Source organism: Macaca nemestrina, chromosome 18 (assembly GCF_043159975.1).
Source record: "Macaca nemestrina isolate mMacNem1 chromosome 18, mMacNem.hap1, whole genome shotgun sequence".
In the NCBI taxonomy this organism is placed as follows: Eukaryota; Metazoa; Chordata; class Mammalia; order Primates; family Cercopithecidae; genus Macaca; species Macaca nemestrina.
This window is the reverse complement of record NC_092142.1, coordinates 67,990,693-68,010,423: the sequence shown is the minus strand read 5'-3', so window position 1 is coordinate 68,010,423 and position 19,731 is coordinate 67,990,693. Positions and strand designations below refer to the sequence as shown.

At 42.6% G+C, this 19,731-nt stretch overlaps 1 protein-coding gene across 6 annotated transcripts in view; it reads right to left on the bottom strand.

The window, feature by feature from the left end:
- The window catches only part of LOC105491366 (transport and golgi organization 6 homolog), a 252,083-nt gene that overhangs the window by 188,089 nt on the left and 44,263 nt on the right, over positions 1–19,731 (bottom strand). For all 6 annotated transcript variants that reach the window (XR_011616547.1, XR_011616548.1, XM_011757706.2 and 3 more), the window contains 3 exons: positions 7,708–7,820; positions 5,711–5,887; positions 305–437 (listed from right to left, as the gene is read on the bottom strand). Coding sequence is in view for 4 of the 6 variants with exons in the window: in XM_011757706.2 (XP_011756008.2) it covers positions 305–437; positions 5,711–5,887; positions 7,708–7,820 (423 nt within the window). In the remaining 2 variants the exon portion in view is untranslated. The remainder of the gene's footprint in view (positions 1–304; positions 438–5,710; positions 5,888–7,707; positions 7,821–19,731) is intronic.

Below are 19,731 nucleotides of genomic sequence, written 5' to 3'. Positions count from 1 at the left end.
CTGTCAACACAGAGCAAAGATTAACCCTTTCATAGATCGAGGGTTCTGCTTTGTTCATCTCTAAACTGCCAGTGCCGATTATTTGAGGAAGTAGTAGATAACATGAGTACTAGTGAAGAAAAGTTTCTTCTTTTTACCAATCCAAAGGCTACTAAAAACATAAATTCCTTTATGTCCTTTGATCGCTTTCCTTAAATTAGGGCCTACATTTTAGGATCTAAAATTATAAATGCTTTGAAAATTCAAAGGGTTTCCTGGCACTCCCCTGGAATAACACTGACCAGGAATTACAGGTAGTTCTTACTTTCAAACAGAAGATGAAGAAGTCTCCTGCCAAACCGCATTCCTGGCAGTGGGACAGCAAGTCCCCGAGATGCTCTACCCGGCCCTGCTCTGAGGATACCTTCTGGTACAGAGCTTCATCTTCATCTTCATCACTGCAATGAGGGTAAAATTTATCTTGGCAGAGTTACCAGAGATACACATAATTTTAAACCCCATAACAATCTTCTTTTTTTTTTTTTTTTTTGAGACTGAGTCTGGCTCTGTCGCCCAGGCTGGAGTGCAGTGGCCGGATCTCAGCTCACTGCAAGCTCCGCCTCCCGGATTTACGCCATTCTCCTGCCTCAGCCTCCGGAGTAGCTGGGACTACAGGCGCCCGCCACCTCGCCCGGCTAGTTTTTTGTATTTTTTAGTAGAGACGGGATTTCACCGTGTTAGCCAGGATGGTCTCGATCTCCTGACCTTGTGATCCGCCCGTCTCAGCCTCCCAAAGTGCTGGGATTACAGGCTTGAGCCACCGTGCCCGGCTAACAATCTTCTAAAGTAACACGTTATGTCCAAACAGTTAATCATTAAAAAGATCCCCCAAATTTATTTAACTTATTTTACTATTTCTCCATTCTGAAAAAAGTATTGATTCTCAGAAACTAGGCTGTTATGTCCTGCATGGTCATTTGCTCAAATAGGGAAAGATTCATGAAGATGGATGTTAGCCGGGCACAGTGGTGCACACCGGTAGTGTACCAGGAGGCTGAGGCAGGAAGACTGCTTGAGCCCACGAGTTTGAGGTTGTAGTGCATTATGGTCACAACTGAATAGCCACTGAACTCCAGTAACATAGACAACATGGTAAGATCTCATTTCTAAAAAAAAAAAAAAAGATGGATGTTGGAGAATTACTATTACTTTTACAAAAGCAAGGAGGAATTAAAGTATATACAAGTCATATGCAGATATTCTGGGTCCTGAGGAAAAACAGAAAGAGAAGGCTGTAAAGTAAGGCTAGATCACAGAGGGCCTTGGATGTCATTCAAAAGAACTTTGACTTTTTTCTGATAAGCTATTGAAGGGTTATGGGCAGCAGAAAAAGATGTGATCATCATGGGAGGACATGCAGTCTCAACTGAAAGGAACCAATTAGCTGAGATAAGAAAATGCATAAAGGTTCAGAAAAATGAGTAGGTTGAATGTGATTACCAAGTTATAAAATCTGGCTAAATCAGTGCTATGATTACTGCAAAAATTTATTTATTTATTTATTTATTTATTTATTTATTTATTTATTTGAGATGGAGTCTCGCTCTTGTTGCCCAGGCTGGAGTGCAATGATGCCATCTTGGTTCACTGCAACCTCAGCCTCCCGGGTTCAAGCAGTTCTCCTGCCTCAGCCTCCGGAGTAGCTGGGATTACAGGCGCCCACCACCACGCCCAGCTAATTTTTGGTATTTTTAGTAGAGACAGTATTTCACTATGGTGGCCAGGCTGGTCTCGAACTTCTGACCTCGTGATCTGCCCGCCTTGGCCTACCAAAGTGCTGGGATTACAGGCATGAGCCACTGCACTCAGCCGTTTTTTGTTTTTTTGTTTTTTTTTTTAATTTTTGAGACAGGGTCTCACTCATTGCCTAGGCTGGAGTACAGTGGTGCAATCATGGCTCACTGCAGCCTCCACCTCCCAGACTGAGGCAATCCTCCCACTTCAGCCTCCTAAATAGCTGGGACTAGAGAGGTGCACCATCACAACCAACTAATATTTGTATTTTTTTGTAGAAACCGGGTTTTGCCATATTGCCCAGGCTGATCAAGAAATATTCGTACTTTCTCATGAGGTACTATGGCTTTTAGTTTTTAATTCTTCTGACAAGTGAAAAGACAAAGATACCATGTATACATATATATACACCTGTGTGTGTGTGTACATACTTTTTTTATAATTTTTTTTTTTTTTTAACACGGAGTTTTACTCTTGTCACCTAGGCTGGAGTACAATGGTGCGATCTCGGCTTACTGCAACCTCCACCTCCCGGGTTCAAGTGATTCTCCTGCCTCAGCCTCCCGAGTAGCTGGGATTACAGGCGACTGCCACCACGCCTGTCTAATTTTTGTAATTTTAGTAGACACAGAGTTTTACCATGTTGGCCAGGCTGGTCTCGAACTCTCGACCTCATGTGATCCGCCCGTCTTGGCCTCCCAAAATGCTGGGATTACAAGCATGAGCCACTGTGCCTGGCCTTTTTTTTTTTTTTTTTTTTTTTTTAAAGAAATGGGGTCTTGCTATGTTGCCCAGGCTGATCTTGAACGCCTAACCTCAAGCAATCCTCACACCTTGGCCTCCCAAAGTGCTGGGATTACCAGTATGAACCACCATACACAGCTCAAGATACTATATTATTATACCATATCATCATATAAACAAATACAAAAGCATTGAAAATGTACTAAAAAGCAAAACACTAAAATAATGTGAACAGGAAATAAGACACTAGTTGACTTTTGTTTTCTTCTTTATATGTTTTTTGTATTATAAAAAGAATATGTGTTATTTCAGTGACCAATGACATAAAATTTTTTCAGACTAAATTGAGAAAAAAAAAATGACAGATGTTTCTTCATCTCATTGAAAAGTACAATTATTAACTTGGCAGACCATCTCATAAGGCAGTATGTCTCAGTGTGCCAGTTCACTAAGAACATGGACTTCCCACACCTGTAATCCCAGCACTTTGGGAGGCCGAGGCAGGTGGATCACAAGGTCAGGAGATGGAGACCATCCTGGCTAACTCGGTGAAACCCCGCCTTTACTAAAAATACAAAAAATTAGCCGGGCGTGGTGGCGGGCGCCTGTAGTCCCAGCTACTCGGGAGGCTGAGGCAGGAGAATGGCATGAACCTGGGAGGCGGAGCTTGCAGTGAGCCGAGATCGCGCCACTGCACTCCAGCCTGGGCGACAGAGCGAGACTCTGTCTCAAAAAAAAAAAAAAAAAAAAAGAAGAACATGGACTTCCTCTTCCTCTAATAGAATGAATAACCTATACATTTAGCTTAGGATATTTCCTGTATTATCCCAGAATCTTCCAGAGTCCTTCAGATCAGTCATGTTTTCTCCACAACATTCTATGTTGAAGGAAAAGCCAAAATGGATAAACATCACTTCTAAGCTTCTGTGAGCCATTTTGATTGTGAAAATGAAGTACTGTATTCAAATACTTCTAAAACAACATGACGTTAGCCTGGCATGGTGGCGAGTGCCTGTAGTCCCAGCTACTCGGCAGGCTGAGGCAAGAGAATTCCTTGAACCCAGGAGGTGGAGGTTGCAGTCAGCCAAGATCATGCCATTGCACTCCAGTCTGAGCGACAGAGCAACACTAAGCCTCAAAAACAAAACAAAAACACATGACAATTATCTTAAGAAGCACTACTTTAGTCACTCTTAAAAATTCAACGATAAGGCCACTTTGGGAGGCTAAGGTGGGTGGATCACCTGAGGTCAGGAGTTCAAGATCAGCCTGATCAACATGGAGAAACCCCATCTCTACTAAAAACACAAAATTAGCCAGGCGTGGTGGCACATGCCTGTAACCCCAGCTACTTGGGAGGCTGAGGCAGGAGAATCGCTTGAGCCCGGGAGGCAGAGGTTGCAGTGAGCCAAGATCGCGCCATTGCACTCCAGCCTGGGCAACAAGAGCAAAAACTCTGTCTCAAAAAAAAAAAAAAAAAAAAAAATCAATGATAAAGAGTAAATTCCAAACAATTATATTTAATTCCAGAAAAGTAAAAACTCTAGATCTAAAGATCATAAAATCTAAGCTGCTCTTATAGAGTTTCTTTAAATAAACTTTTTTTTTTTTTGAGACAGAGTCTCACTCTGTCACCTAGGCGGGAGTGCAGTGGCACGATCTTGGCTTATTGCAACCTCCACCTCCTGGGTTCAAGTGACAGTCCTGCCTCACCTCCCGAGTACCTGGGGCTACAGGTGCCAGCCCCCACAACTGGCTAATTTTTATATTTTTAGTAGAGATGGGTTTCACCATGTTGGCCAGGCTGGTCTTGAACTCCTGACCTCAAGTGATCCACCCACCTCAGCCTCCCAAAGTGCTGGGATTACATGTGTGAGCCACCACGCCTGGCTCTTCTTTCTTTCTTTTCTTTTTTTTTGAGACTATCTCGCCCTGTTGCCCAGGCTGGAGTGCAATGTTACGATCCCAGCTCACTGCAACTTCCACCTCCCAGTTCAAGCAATTCTTGTGCTTCAGCCTCACAAGTAGCTAGGTCTACAGACATGCACCACCATGCTCTTCTTTCTTTCTTTTCTTTTTTTTTGAGACTATCTCGCCCTGTTGCCCAGGCTGGAGTGCAATGTTACGATCCCAGCTCACTGCAACTTCCACCTCCCAGTTCAAGCAATTCTTGTGCTTCAGCCTCACAAGTAGCTAGGTCTACAGACATGCACCACCATGCCTGGCTAATTTTTGTATTTTTAATAGAGATGGTGTTTCACCATGTTGGACAGGCTGGTCTCAAACTCCTAACCTCAGGTGATCCACCCGCCTCAGCCTCCTAAAGTGCTGTGATTACAGGTGTGAGCCACCATGTCTGGCCAAAAACATCTTGATAAACTGTTGCTGGGCAGAATAGCAGCTTGAGTTCGTACTGATGACTCTGTTTGCAATCTATGTGTTTTTCTATTTTCCTCGAGTCCACCAAACTGAAGGGGTGTTTTAAAACTTTACCAAGTTAACCATGAATATATAATAATATTTCAGCGCTTCAACAAACAGCAACACTTTGAATGTGATGTGAAATCCAAACAGGATAGCAGTCACTCATTCATATTACATGGACTATGACCAACAGGAAATTATGTTCTGAGGTAATAACATTAGATCATCCAGAAAGTGGAAATAATTTAAAACATGCAATTGTGAGATGTTGGATAAATAAATGATCCATTTCACTAATATTTATTAAGCACTTTCTAATCAATCCCTATGAGAAACAAATCTCCATCATAAAATTACCATAAAAGATAGCTATCGGACAATTTCCCTCAGGAATAAGTCTGAAGATAAACACACACATATACCATTTTGAGAGTCAGAAAGATAATTGGATTATTATGGTGTTAAGGGTGAACATGTGTCTGCCCTTTACTCTGATTAACTGGCAAAGATGGTGAAGTAAGTGGGCTTGTTGTGATGCAGAGCTGTGAGGCTCCAGTAAATTGCACCAACCATTAGCAGGCATCTTGGGAAAAAACCTGGAGAATTATTTAAGGCTTACGTTTCATTTAGAGAATATAAATAGCAAGCACCTCAGCCACTTGAGTTTCTGGTTTCTTTTCTATCAGCGCCCCTTAGTGGTTGAATGACTGAATGGCCTTTTGGGCAGAACTAAATCTGAAGAGAGACAGTAATGGATGGGTGGACTCACCTAATGGCCTCTTTGATGGTAATCATAATGCCACCTTGAGTGGCAGCTCTAAACTGACACAGAGAATGGAGAGAGGGCACAGCTTTGTCCAACCCTGCAAATCCTTTCAGGCTGGCAATTGCCTTCTTCCTTTCCAGCTTCCCCAGAATCCATAATAAGATTTCTTGGCAAAGTGACCTGGCAGAAAAAGCAGTAATGAATGAGCTTGTCATCTTACTCCATGCATCTAACAAGCTAACATAAAAAAAGAAAGAAAGGCTGTCAGGTTCCACTGCATTTTAAATGCTGGCACGATCTCCTAGTACTACTGAAATGCAGGAGTGGAAAGTATGCTTCTTGTGAATTTCAGAATGCAAATATACTGAAATTCAATGACTGACTGACTAATCCTTGGCTCTGGCAGCAACCCTGATTTGCCACATGAGCCCCACGTGATTTTTTTTTTTTTTTCGGTAATTCCAAGTGTACTACTGCCTTTGCATCAGGTACTGTCAAAGAAAGTACACACGGATAAAAATCATCTACTCTCAGCAAGACCAATAGCTGGAGACCAAGAAACTGCATACCAACAAAATATTGCTGATACCTCAACTCCTTTCATCTGTGTCAATCAACTAGAAGAGGAACTATATCAATGTTCACATGTTCCTTGTCTGTCTCTGATGAGGACATGATAGTGCTGTGAGGACTTGAGTTTTAAAACAAAAACCAGAGGCCAGGCGTGGTGGCTCACGCCTGTAATCCCAGCATTTTGGGAGGCTGAGGCGGGTGGATCATCTGAGGTCAGGAGTTCGAGACCAGCCTGGCCAACATGGTGAAACCCCATCTCTACTAAAACTACAAAAATTAGCCGGGCGTGGTGGCAAGTGCCTGTAATCCCAGCTACCCAGGAGACTGAGGCAGGAGAATCGCCTGAACTCAGGGACGGAGGTTGAAGTGAGCCAAGATCGCACCACTGCACCCCAGTCTGGACAACAGAGTGAGACTCCGTCTCAAAAAAAAACCAAAAAACAAAAAACAAACAAAAAAAAACAAGAGTTATTTTGTGGACTGTCCCTTGAAACCAAGCTCACAGATGTACAGCCTCCCTCTTCCACTGCATTCTCTTGTCATTGCCATTGTGGCTGTGGGCCACAGTGACGTGCTGACTCAAGCTGAAGAGCCAAGGGCACTATGTAAGCTTTGAATAGTACAAAAGATGGTGTTTTCCTTCACCACTTAGCAATGGTGATAATGATAGCTACCATTTATTGAGCTTACTATTTGCCAGGGACTGTGCTAAACATATTAATGCATATTGAGTCTTTACAATAACTTTGCGAAGAAGATACTATTATTGTATATTGGATTACATGTGAGGCTCTCCAAACACCAAAAATAATAATTCTGTAGGACTTGAGATAAGATAACTCTTACCTGGAGGAAGAAACAACATAAATTACTGTGAAAATATAGCTGATATAAAATGAATCCTACTTAAATTCTATGACAAAGGAGTATTTTCTGGATGACTAAGAAATCCCTTCTTTCTAAACAACACACTGTATCACCAACACCAAATCCCAGGCTAAATACAAAGTGCCACATTCAGATCTAGATTTCCCAAACATGTTTTCTAACTCCCCACAAGGTCATTATGATCCATCCCCTATTTCCTCCTTCCTAGACATGTAATTGCAGTATTTCTCACTGATTGAAAAATGGCATGTTTACACGTGTAAACAGAGATTTTGTCTTTGAGATTTAGGACAGAGGCTGAGGAAAGTAATTGTAAAAACTGTATCCAATGCCCTGTGATCTGCAAAATTCTTGTTCTTTTCCAGATGAGCAAAATAGGAAGATCCCAGTGTTTTCCTGACTTTGAAAGGAAATGATAATTTCAAAGTGGCAAATATAAATTCAAAATAAGAACAAAAACAACATGCAAAAAAGATGTCACAATTTATAAACAAGTAAGATTCTATTTATAAACAAATAAGGGTCCCTTGATTGTTTACCTTATGTGAGATACACTCTGCTTAGTAAAACAGTAGAGAAGAAAAAGCACTCCCAGGACAGGAAGCAGAGAATCCATCAAAACTGTTAAAGGTTCATTCCCAACCACGTACACCTAGAAAAAAGGAAATGGTGAAGAATAATCCCATGACTGCCTGGCCAGAGCAATGGGGATCACACACCAAACACCTAGCAAGGCTCAGTGTCTTCAGCAGTATCTCCTCCGAATCACACCATTTTAGCTCCAAGGATGTGCTCAGACATGGCAATGAAACCATTTGAGTTTGGCAGACAGGCTGAAACGAGAGTGAACTGGAACAGCACCATTTCATGTGTGCAGTCTCTAGACCTGCCCAGAATTGGTCAACTACCCCGCTTTCTGACCTCTTCCTTTCCTACTTTTGGCTACGTCTGAGTTTCCTAATCTACCTATTGTTTAACTATATAACTGTCCTACTGCTGAAGGCCCTGCTATTAGGAACAAGTAATTACTACCAAAGGGAAAAACTTTAAACTAGATTTGGAAAATCAAACCAAACCAAACCAAACCCAAAACACTGCTGACTTCAGTTTCATCACTCTTAAGATGTGACCACCACATGGAAATGTCCTATTCTCCCTAATTCTATAAATGTTCAAAGAAATTATACTGTAGGGCTGGGCACAGTGGCTCATGTCTGTAATCCCAGAATTTTTGGAGGTCACGGAGGTAGGATTGTTTGAGGCCAGAAGTTCAAGCCTAGCTGAGCAACACAGTAAGACCCCATCTCTACAAAAACATTTAAAAATTAGCCAGGCTTGGTAGTGCATGCCTACAGTCCCAACTACTTGGGAGGCTGAGGCGGAAGGATGGCTTGAGCCCAGGAATTCAAAGCTGCAATAAGCTATGATCATGCTACTGCCCTCTAGCCTGGGTGACGGAGTAAGACCCTGTTTCTTACAAAAAAGAGAAAAGTAATTGCACTGTTCACCTAGATCTGTACTGGCTCTACACAGTTAAGTGTGTGAGGATGCTAACTACTGCCTATGAAAAAAAGTAAAAAAAAACAAAAACAAAAAACAAGTATGTGAGGATGGTGACTTTTATTAACAATCACAATGTTGCATGTTTTAGTTGTACCTTTCAATAAGGCTAGAACAAATGCATTCAATTCAATAAACTTTTACTGAACATTCACTGGGTTCAAAGCACTGTTTTAGGTACTGTAGTGAATATAAAAATCAGTAAGGGTCATTATCCTTCATATTGCTTGTGATATATGGGAAGAATAAAAAAAGTAAAACTATTATTATTATATTTGAGATGCGGTCTCTCTCACCCAGGCTGGAATGCAGTGGTGCAATCACAGCTCACTGCAGCCTCAATCTCCAAGCTCAAGTGATATTTTCATCTCAGCCTCCTGGGTAGCTGGAACCACAGGCACACACCACCATGCATGGCTAATGTTTTGTATTTTTAGTAGAGCTGGGGTTTTGCCATGTTGCTCAGGCTGGTCTCAAACTCCTGGGCTCAAACAATCCTCCCATCTTTTCCTCCCAAAGTGCTGGAATTACAGGCATGAGCCACTGCACCCAGCCAAGTAAACCAATAATAATAATAATAATAATAAGGCAGATAATTGAAAGTATCTTAAGAAGTACAAAAATGTTATTCAAAACTCCAGTTAAACACAATAGGATTTCAAAATGTAATTCTGTCATAAGAAGTTAATTTAAACCTGATAGTATGGATAGTGATAATGGTAAAAAGAGAAAGAAAAGGAGCTGACAATGATTATGATCATGGTATATGTTCCGGAAACCATGATAGGTTTTTATCTTCCAAGCACTATACTAGATTCTTTAAAGAGCTAGCTCGTGCCGGGCGCGGTGGCTCAAGCCTGTAATCCCAGCACTTTGGGAGGCCGAGACGGGCGGATCACGAGGTCAGGAGATCGAGACCATCCTGGCTAACACGGTGAAACCCCGTCTCTACTAAAAAATACAAAAAACTAGCCGGGCGAGGTGGCGGGCGCCTGTAGTCCCAGCTACTCGGGAGGCTGAGGCAGGAGAATGGCATACGTAAACCCGGGAGGTGGAGGTTGCAGAGAGCTGAGATCGTGTCACTGCACTCCAGCCTGGGCGACAGAGCGAGACTCCGTCTCAAAAAAAAAAAAAAAAAAAAGAGCTAGCTCGTTAAAATCATAACAATCTCACAAAGTCAGTACTAGCGGCCCTATTTTGAGAGTGAAAGGGGCCCAGTGTGATAGCTTACACCTGTAATCCCAGCACTTAGGGAGGCCAAGGAGGGAGGATCACTTGAGCCCAGGAGTTTGAGAACAGCGAACAGCCTGGGCAACATGGTGAGACCCCATCTCTATAAAAAATAAAATAAGGGAGGGGGGAGGGGAGAGGGGGGAGGGATTGCATTGGGAGTTATACCTGATGTAAACGACGAGTTGATGGGTGCTGACGAGTTGATGGGTGCAGCACACCAACATGGCACAAGTATACATATGTAACAAAGCTGCACATTATGCACATGTACCCTAGAACTTAAAGTATAATAATAAAAATAAAAATAAATAAAAAATAAATAAAATAAAATAAAAGGGAAGGGAAGGGAAGGGAAGCTCAAAGAAGCCCTTATTTATAGAAAGAGTTTTGAAGTCGGAATCAATGTTGTTCATGAAACTAAAGGTCATGGAGGTACTTTCATGAGCTGGAAAAATCTCTGTCCTTTTCCAGTGAATCCTGTCTCTTAAAAATCAACCCTAATTTTTCACATCCCTTAAGCCTCCTGACTCCTCGCTGGAGCCTGTTAGCCAAGGAGCCAGCTTCCTGTGCATGATCTAATCTCCGTAAGCCCAGCTAAATGAAGTGCTGTGTACAGCAGCGTTCAGAAGTCATGTACAGGCCTAATGATGAAATCACCAATTACAGGAGGCAAAAGAAGAGATTCTTCCAGATAACGTAAAGACCTATTGTTCAGCTTTGCATCCTGTGTTCTCAGAGGTAATCCCTGTGGAGCCATCCTTCCTTACCAGGATTTTTTGTACAAAAAATAATAAACCCCCAAACAAGAACAACAAAGAAAACAAAAACAAATGGAGTTAAGTCTTCATTATTTACTGGCTTAATAGGGCCAAAGCACCCCAAACTTTAACAAGAACTCAACTGAGCACATTCCTCAGGGATATATGTTGTTGCTGATAAATTCCTCTGATTTGGCCAGGGGCAGTGGCTCACACCTATAATCCCACCACTTTGGGAGGCTGAGGCGGGCGGATCACCTAAGGTCAGGAGTTCGACACCAGCCTGACCAACATGGTGAAACCCCGTTTCTACTAAAAATACAAAGTTAGCAGTGCGTGGTGGCACATGCCTGTAATCCCAGCTACTTGGGAGGCTGAGGCAGGAGAATTGCTTGAACCCAGGAATTGGAAGCTGTAGTGAGCCGAGATCATGCCACTGCACTCCAGCCTGGGCAACAAGAGTAAAACACTGTCTAAAAAAAAAAAAAATCCACTAATTTTTTGTTTGCTTCTTCCTTATACTTTTCTATATCTTCTTATAAGGAACAAGTACTACTTGTGCCTAAAATTTAGAAAATAATGTACGGCAATTTATACATATGTTATTTATTTTTGTGTAAAGGTTCAACAAATGTTTATTGAGTGCCACTTTTGTGCTAGCACACTTGTAGCCCTGCAGATACGGTGCTGAACAAAGTATCTGCTTCAAGGAGCTAACATTCTAGTTGAGGAGGCAGGCAAGAAACACCAACTATACAATACCAGGTAGTGACAAGTGCTAGGAGGAAAAATAAAGCAGGTTAAATGGATAACGATGAGGGGAAGAGCATGCGGAAAGAGAGAGAAAAATTAAGAATAGCCTTTATAGGCTGGGTGCAGCAGTTCATGACACCTGTAATCCCAGCACTTTGGGAAGCAGAGGTGGGTGGATCACGAGGTCAGGAGTTCGAGACCAGCCTGACCAACATGGTGAAACCCGTCTCCACAAAAATACGAAAGTTAGCTGGAGGTAGTGGTGCACACCTGTAATCCTACCTACTTGGGAGGCTGAGGCAGAAGAATTCCTTGAACCCAGGAGGTGGAGGTTGCAGTGAGCCGAGATCATACCATTGCACTCCAGCCTGGGCAATACAGCAAGACTCCGTCTCAAAAAAATAAAAAAAATAAAAAATAAAAAAGAATAACCCTTATCAATTTACCAACTAGAATCTATCAAGTTCACAGATAGAAACAGAGAAATAAGACTTTTTTTAAGTGAAAAGATTTAGAATTAAGGCTTTCTTTTGGTTCAATCTGATAAATAAATGTTTTCTACAGTATCTTAAAGAATGTCAGTGGCCTCTCCTTGATCTATACACAATTGCCACCTCCCTTCCAACAATAATAGTAAATTTCTTCTGTACTGAACTCAAATCTACCTCCCTTTAAACTTCTCTGATGGAAGTACATGTATTCTTTATAAGTTTTGGGCTGGGTGCAGTGGCTCATGCCCATAATCCCAGCACTTTGAGGCTGAAGTGGGAAGATCACTTGTGCCCAGGAGTTCAAGACCAGCAACATAGCATGACCCCCATCTCTACAAAAAATAAAAATTAGCTGGGCATGGTGGTGCATGCCTGTACCTCCAGCTACACAGGCGGCTAAGGCAAGAGGATCTCCTAAGCCCAGGGGCTTGAGGCTGCAGTGAGCCACAGCACTACAGCCCGAGCAAGAGAACAAGATTCTGTCTCTAAAAAATAAATTAAAATAAAAAATAAAAGTTTTGGGCTGGGTATGGTGGCTCACATCTGTAACCCCAGCATTTCGGGAGGCTAAGGAGGGAGGATCACTTGAGTCCAGGAGCTTGAGACCAGCCTGGCCAATAAGACGGAACCCTGTCTCTACTAAAAATGCAAAAATTAGCCAGGTGTGGTGTGGTGGGCCTGTAATTCTGGTACTCCAGAGGCTCACGCACAAGAATCATTGCTTGAACCCAGGAGGTAGAGGTTGCAGTGAGCCAAGATCGCGGCTACTGCACTCCAGCCTGGGTGACAGAGTGAGACACTGTCTCAAAAAATAAAATTAAATTAAATTAAAATTAAAAAGTTTTGGACTAGTCATCTAAAAACAATAATCAAAATCAGTTTCACATAACTATGTACAATTATGTGTCAATTAAAATTTAAAAATAATAAAAATACATAATTTTTAAAAATAAAGTTTCTTTTATCTGCCTTAAGCACTGCTATGCATCCTAATGACCAGATTGATTTTGGAGATGAAAGATATGCAATGATACTTATTAAACTGACCCAGCACAAGTTCTGCCTCCTCCATAAGCCTGCCATATACTTAATCTTCAACTGTTCATTCATTCACTCACTCATTCATTCAAATATTCAGCACCTAACCACTATGAAATGATTTTTCTTCTCCTCTAAATTCCAATTGCATTTTAGAGCCTGTGATATATAATTGGTCCAGGAATATAGTATATAGTTATCTCCCAACTCCTGAACTAGCCTGGAAGGCAAAAGTCAAGCTCCCTTCTTCAGCGCCTATCAGAGTAGATTATGAAATGGTGCTACCTGAATTTTTGGTGACTAGGCAGTGAATATAGTAGTACACAATTTAAAGGAACCCCACTGTTACTGCTTTTATTTTTTTATTTTATATTTTTATTTTCTGAGACAAAGTCTTGCTCTGTTGTCCAGGATGGAGTGCAGTAGCACAATCTCGGCTCACTGCAACCTCTACCTCCCAGGTTCAAGTGATTCTCTTGCCTCAGCCTCCCGAGTAGCTGAGACTACAGGCACATCCCACCATGCCTGGCTAATTGTTACTGCTTTTATGAAGCAAACAATAACTACCATGTACTGCATTCCACTAAAGAGTGAGCCAGGTATTCGGCCAAACATTTAACATACAAAAAGTCTTCGTAAGAGGAGTCCTGCAGGTGAAGCATTTTTGTTCCCACTCTAAAAATGTGGAAAACTGAGGCTCAGAGAAGCAGTCGGTCAGTTGAGCAAAGACACATTGTTAGCAAATGGCAGAACCAGGATAAACCCAGATCTGTCTGACACAAAATCCATTCACAATCCACATAGAGGGAAAGCAGATGAGTGGCTGCCAGGGACTCGGAGGAGGTCAGAATGGGGACTGATTGCTTCGTGGATACGGGATTTCCATATGGGGTGATGAAAAAGTTCTGGAACTAGATAGTGGTGATGGTTGGGCAACATCATGAATAGACTTAATTCCACTAAATTACACCATTTCAACTGGTTAAAATGGTAAATCTCGTATGTATTTACTACAATATTAAAAATCCCCAAACACATACCCCTGGCCTCTCAATACTTACCTTCTCCCCCTGTGCATAATGAGATTTTCATTGCTTCAGTTCCTAGCCTATACCAATTTTATCCCAGCTGTCCCCACCCTCTGAGTCAGTAGATCCCAGTTTGTCAGGCTTTTAATAACTCTAGTCCTGCAAGCTCTGCAAGCTGGAGCCGAAGTGTCCGTGTGGCACCATGGACAGCGGCTTCTGTAACACCTCCCCTTCCTCCTACTTATACAGCTCCGTTTTCTTTTTTTTTTTTTTTTTTTTTTTTTTTGAGACGGAGTCTCGGTCTGTCGCCCAGGCTGGAGTGCAGTGGCCGGATCTCAGCTCACTGCAAGCTCCGCCTCCCGGGTTCATGCCATTCTCCTGCCTCAGCCTCCCGAGTAGCTGGGACTACAGGCGCCCACCACCATGCCCGGCTAGTTTTTTGTATTTTTTAGTAGAGACGGGGTTTCACTGGGTTAGCCAGGATGGTCTCGATCTCCTGACCTCGTGATCCGCCGGTCTCGGCCTCCCAAAGTGCTGGGATTACAGGCTTGAGCCACCGCGCCCGGCCAGCTCCGTTTTCTTATACAGCTCCCCTCTATTAATACCAAGTTTTCCAGTAGATCTCCAGGGGCATACTCTGACCAGCTGCTTCCAAGGACATCCCCCTTCTTCCAGTCTCTTGCCTAGTACTGAACTCCTATGCAGGTTAAAGTTCAGTCTGTACCTGACATCCAACATTACCCCCTATATACACTCCCAAAGTAGAATCTGGTCACTTCCCCCTTAACGTCTCCTGATCATTGGTTTATATTTGGAGTTTAGTAACCTATTCAGGGAAATGAGAGGCTGGACTGATTCAGCCAATGCTGCATTTCGAACTCAGCCAGCACTTACAATAGCCAAACACAGCACTAAAAAGGAATAATTCTTCCCATGAAATCACACTACACATGGAAGAAACAGTTGGGATAGTTCCTTCCAGCCTCCTCCACATTGGACTGGTATCGGTATGGACTGAAGAAGCAGCAAAGGCACAAGAGACAAGCTGTTCCTGCCCATGGAGGGCAGGGCCTGACTGCTCCACCTCTGTGCCCCAACATCTGGGTGTTGTGTGATTTCCTTGGACTGTGCTTATGTTCAGTCTCTTTCAAGTTGGGGGGCAGGGGGAGTCTTCCCTGATCACATGGAGGCAAAGTGGGATGGGAATTCAAGTTCTAAAACACAATACAGTACTTCGCATGTTATTTTTCTTTTCTTTTCTTTTCTTTTTTTTCACAGTCTCACTCTGTCGCCCAGGCAGGAATGCAGTGGCGTGATCTTGGCTCACTGCAACCTCCGCCTCTTGGATTCAGTATTTCCACGGACCAGTTTTGTGACTTAACACAAATCAGTGGACTTCTCTGAATCTGTTTCCTTATGTGTAAAACGAGGTTCGATAAATGGTGCTGTAAGGCCTCTTTCATATCTCATCTATGATTCTCTGACTTGACTGAAACTTTGCTCATTTCCTTCAGAATTCCCTTTTGGTACCTCAATCATTAAGAGGTGAGACTAGTTGAAAAAAATTAACCACCCTTCTAAAAAAAAAATGCAAAACAACTGAAGCTTCAATGTGACCAGATGTAATAAGTTTCTAACCCTTCCTCATATGCTTTCTGTTATGCTATCAGTCCTGAAGTTAGTTCTTTAAAGATGAAATCATATTCAGTTGAAAGGTTTTCTAGTTATTCTAGGTATTTCTACAACTAGGGATCCCCAAACAAAATACCAAGATATGGCAAAGCTGAAGCAGTGAAGGGAGAGACCCGAAGGCAGCTTTTCAATTGTGTGGTATGATAAAAGCCTCTCTGGGAGTAAGTGAAAGGATGCCTCGAAGAAAGGTTGAACCTGGCCAGGTGCGGTGGCTCACGCCTGTAATCCCAGCACTTTGGGAGGCCGAGTCGGGCAGACTGCCTGAGGTAAGGAGTTCAAGACCAGCCTAGCAACATGGTGAAACCCTGTCTCTACTAAAAATACAAAAAATTAGCTGGGTGTGGTGGTGGGTGCCTATAATCCCAGTTACTTGGGAGGCTCCGGCAGGAGAATCCCTTGAACCGGGGAGGTGGAGGTTGCGGTGAGCCGAGATCACGCCACACCACTGTACTCCAGCCTGGGCAACAGAGAGACTCCGTCTCAAAAAAAAAAAAAAAAAAAAGAAAAACTGAACCTCCGCTTACCTGTGGTTTTTCAAATATAAACATGCAGCAAGAGCTGAGAGGCAAAGTCAGAGGCCAATGTGGGTCAATGAAAACAGATTAGGCAAGGATACAGACTGGTACCAACAACCCCAGTGGCAGTCTGGGGATTTCCTTGTTCCTTTCTGGGGATTTCCACATTTCTTCCTGATTGCCCCTCGGCTTTCTTTCACAGATCCAGCCAGCTATGATATGAGGCGTCTGCGGTTAAGCCTTACAATCCTTCATCTAAGCTTAGAGCGCTACTCTGCAATAAGCGATAGGATGATCTTAGCTATGGCCCACACACTACTGTAACTCTTTGCCTACCTGACTAGGAACTTCTTGAAGGCAGCAGTTGGCTCTTAATCATTTCTGTATTTGTGAACCTGGCAAAGTATCTGGCATTCAGTAAATACCTGATAAATGTTTTTGTGACTGATTGAATCAAAGAATAAATGAACAAAGTAGGCTGCTGTTTATTTTCTCAAAAGCTCTATTTTTGTGGGGAAGTTACAATGCCCTATGCATTTCCTTTCTCCTTCCCTCCCTCCCTCCCTCCTTTCCTTCCTTCCTCTCTCCCTCCCTCCTTCCCTCCCTCTTTCCTCTCCCTCCCTCCCCTTTTCCTTTCCTTTCTTTTCCTTTCCTTTCCCTCCCACCCCACCTCCCTTCCTTTCTTCCTTCCTTCCTTTTTTAAGCTGTAGCTAGTGGCGATTCCATCAGTGCTAACTAACAGAGCAGAATCATAGAACTTCAACTATGAAAGGGAGAGCGGACTGAGCAAAGCTGGACTTTATATTGGCTTGTACAGCATCTACCTTCAATATCTGGAGGATGGAATTTTTCTGGAAGGATTGGCTAGAAATTTATAAGAGAAAGAAAAAAGTGGGTGGAATCAAAATGGTCAAAAATATTAAGAATAAACACGTGTTTCTGTTTCAAAGCAAACAAAATAAAACAAAACAGAAAGGAGTTCTCACATGCTCCATTACTTTCTTTTTTTTGAATTCTTGAGAGGGAGCCTTGCTCTGTCACCCAGGCTGGAAAGCAGTGGCGCGATCTTGGCTCACTGCAACCTCCGCCTCCCAGGTTCAGGTGATTCTCCTGCCTCACCCACCTGAATAGCTGGGATTACAGATGCCCATTATGCCCAACTAGTTATTTATTTATTTATTTATTTATTTTGAGACGGAGTTTTGCTCTTGTCACCTAGGCTGGAGTGCAATGGTGCGATCTCGGCTTACTACAACCTCTGCCTCCTGGGTACAAGCGATTCTCCTGCCTCAGCCTCCTGAGTAGCTGGGATTACTGGCACCCCCCACCACACCTGGCTAATTTTCATATTTTTAGTAGAGATGGGGTTTCATTATGTTGGCCAGGCTGATCTTAAACTCCTGACCTCAAGCGATCAACCCACCTCAGCCTCCCAAAGTCTTTTTTTTTTTTTTTGAGATGGAGTCTCACTCTGTTGCCCAGGTTGGAGTGCACTGGTGCAATCTTGGCTCCCTGCAACCTCTGCCTCCCAGGTTCAAGTAATTCTCCCGCCTCAGCCTCCTGAGTGATTAAAGAGACCTGCCACCACACCCGGCTAATTTTTTATTTTTTATTTTTTTGTTAGTAGAAATGGGGTTTCGCCACGTTGGCCAGACTGTTCTTGAACTCCTGACTTCAGGTGATCCACCTGCCTTGGCCTCCCAAAGTGCTGGGATTATAGGCGCAAGCCACCACACCTGGCCATGTGCCCCATTTCTCATTCCATAGACTTCCATGACATTGCTAAGCACGTCCCTTAGAGACTACTGCAGAGTAGTTGAAAGAGCACAGGGAAGTCAGTAGTCAGGAAACTTGGATGTGAATTTTGTTTCTGTCACCTTTGTGACTGCCCCAAATTACACATTAAATGAGTGAACATGGATAAGACATTTAAGTCTCTCTCGGTCTCCATTTTCTCATTTATAATGTAGGTATCAAGCTTTTGGCATAAGGACAAATTAAGATAATTCATGTTAAAGGATTTTCTGAAATATATATACCCCATACAAATGTTAGATTTATTCCTGAATGTTTTATATGTTTGATGCTATTGTGAATGGAAATATTTTCTTAACTTATGGGCTTATCTTTTACAGGGATGTACATGTGTGGGAATACAAACATGACGGGCCTGTTCGGAATCAAGCTGACGGAATCCTAACACTGAAATTCAGTACAGGCTGGAACTTGATTTTACACCTCCTAAAGATTAAACTAGTCAAATACAGCCTTCTAAAACATTACAGTGATCTTTCTGATAGTAGTGTTCCAGAACTTCTAATGCACTTGCTGAGTGTAATTAAGACTTGTGAGAGGAAAAAAGAACAAGGCAAGTTACCTAATATAGCAAGTATTTTGCACTGTGCATGCTTTCAGAACATATTGCATAAGATCGTCTTTTTAAAAAACAAGTTTCCCTGAACCAAAAGAGAACTGACAGTTTTTTGAGCACTTATGTGCTACAATATGCCATGAACCCACCACGTTACCTTATTTCATCCCCACAAATCAAATGATAAATAAGTTACCTAAAGTCGCACGGACAGTCAACTTTGGAGCCAGATTCCAACCTAGGTCTGTCTGGCTGAAAGGTGCTACACCATACCAGAGAGTCTGAACCAAAGCATTTAGAAAAGCTAACATTTGCAATTCCCACAGACTTGAAGGATACTTCTTTTGGTCTTTTGCTTGTAATTCAAGGTCACAGTTCAATTACACATGGACATTTCCAGAAAGAATTATTGCCAGTGCAGGGAACCAAGGTTAGAAGGAGACTACTTTTCACTATAAAGTTTTTTGTCCTTCTTAAATTTGTACCATGTGCAAACATGATCTTTTCTAAATACAGAAAGGGAGAGTGAAAGGGAAGGAAAGATTGGTTCCTGGACCTGCTCTGCCACTCCCCAACTGTATGATTAACAAGTCACTTCACAAAATCTTTTGGATTTTATTTTCTTTACTACAAAATGAGGGGTTAATTTGTCAAAACTCGTAGACTATACAACTCCAACAGTGAACCCCAATGTAAACTATTGACTTTGGATGATACTGAGGCATTAATGTGGGTTCATCAATTGTAACAAATGTACCAGGCTGTCTGGAGATAAATATATGGGACCTCCCTATACTTTCCCCTTAATTTTTCTGTGAACCTAAAACTGCTCTTAAAAAATAAAGTCTATTGGTGGGCGTGGTGGCTCACACCTGTAATCTCAGCACTTTGGGAGGCTGTGGGTGGATCCCCTGAGGTCAGGAGTTAGAGAAAAACCCGGCCAACATAGCAAAGACCCACCTCTACTAAAAATACAAAAATTAGCCGGGCATGGTGGCACATGCCTATGATCCCAGGTATAATCCCAGCTACTCAGAGGCTGAGGCAGGAGAACCACTTGAACCCAGGAGGCGGAGGCTGCAATAAGCTGAGATTGCGCCACTGCACTCCAGCCTGGATGACAG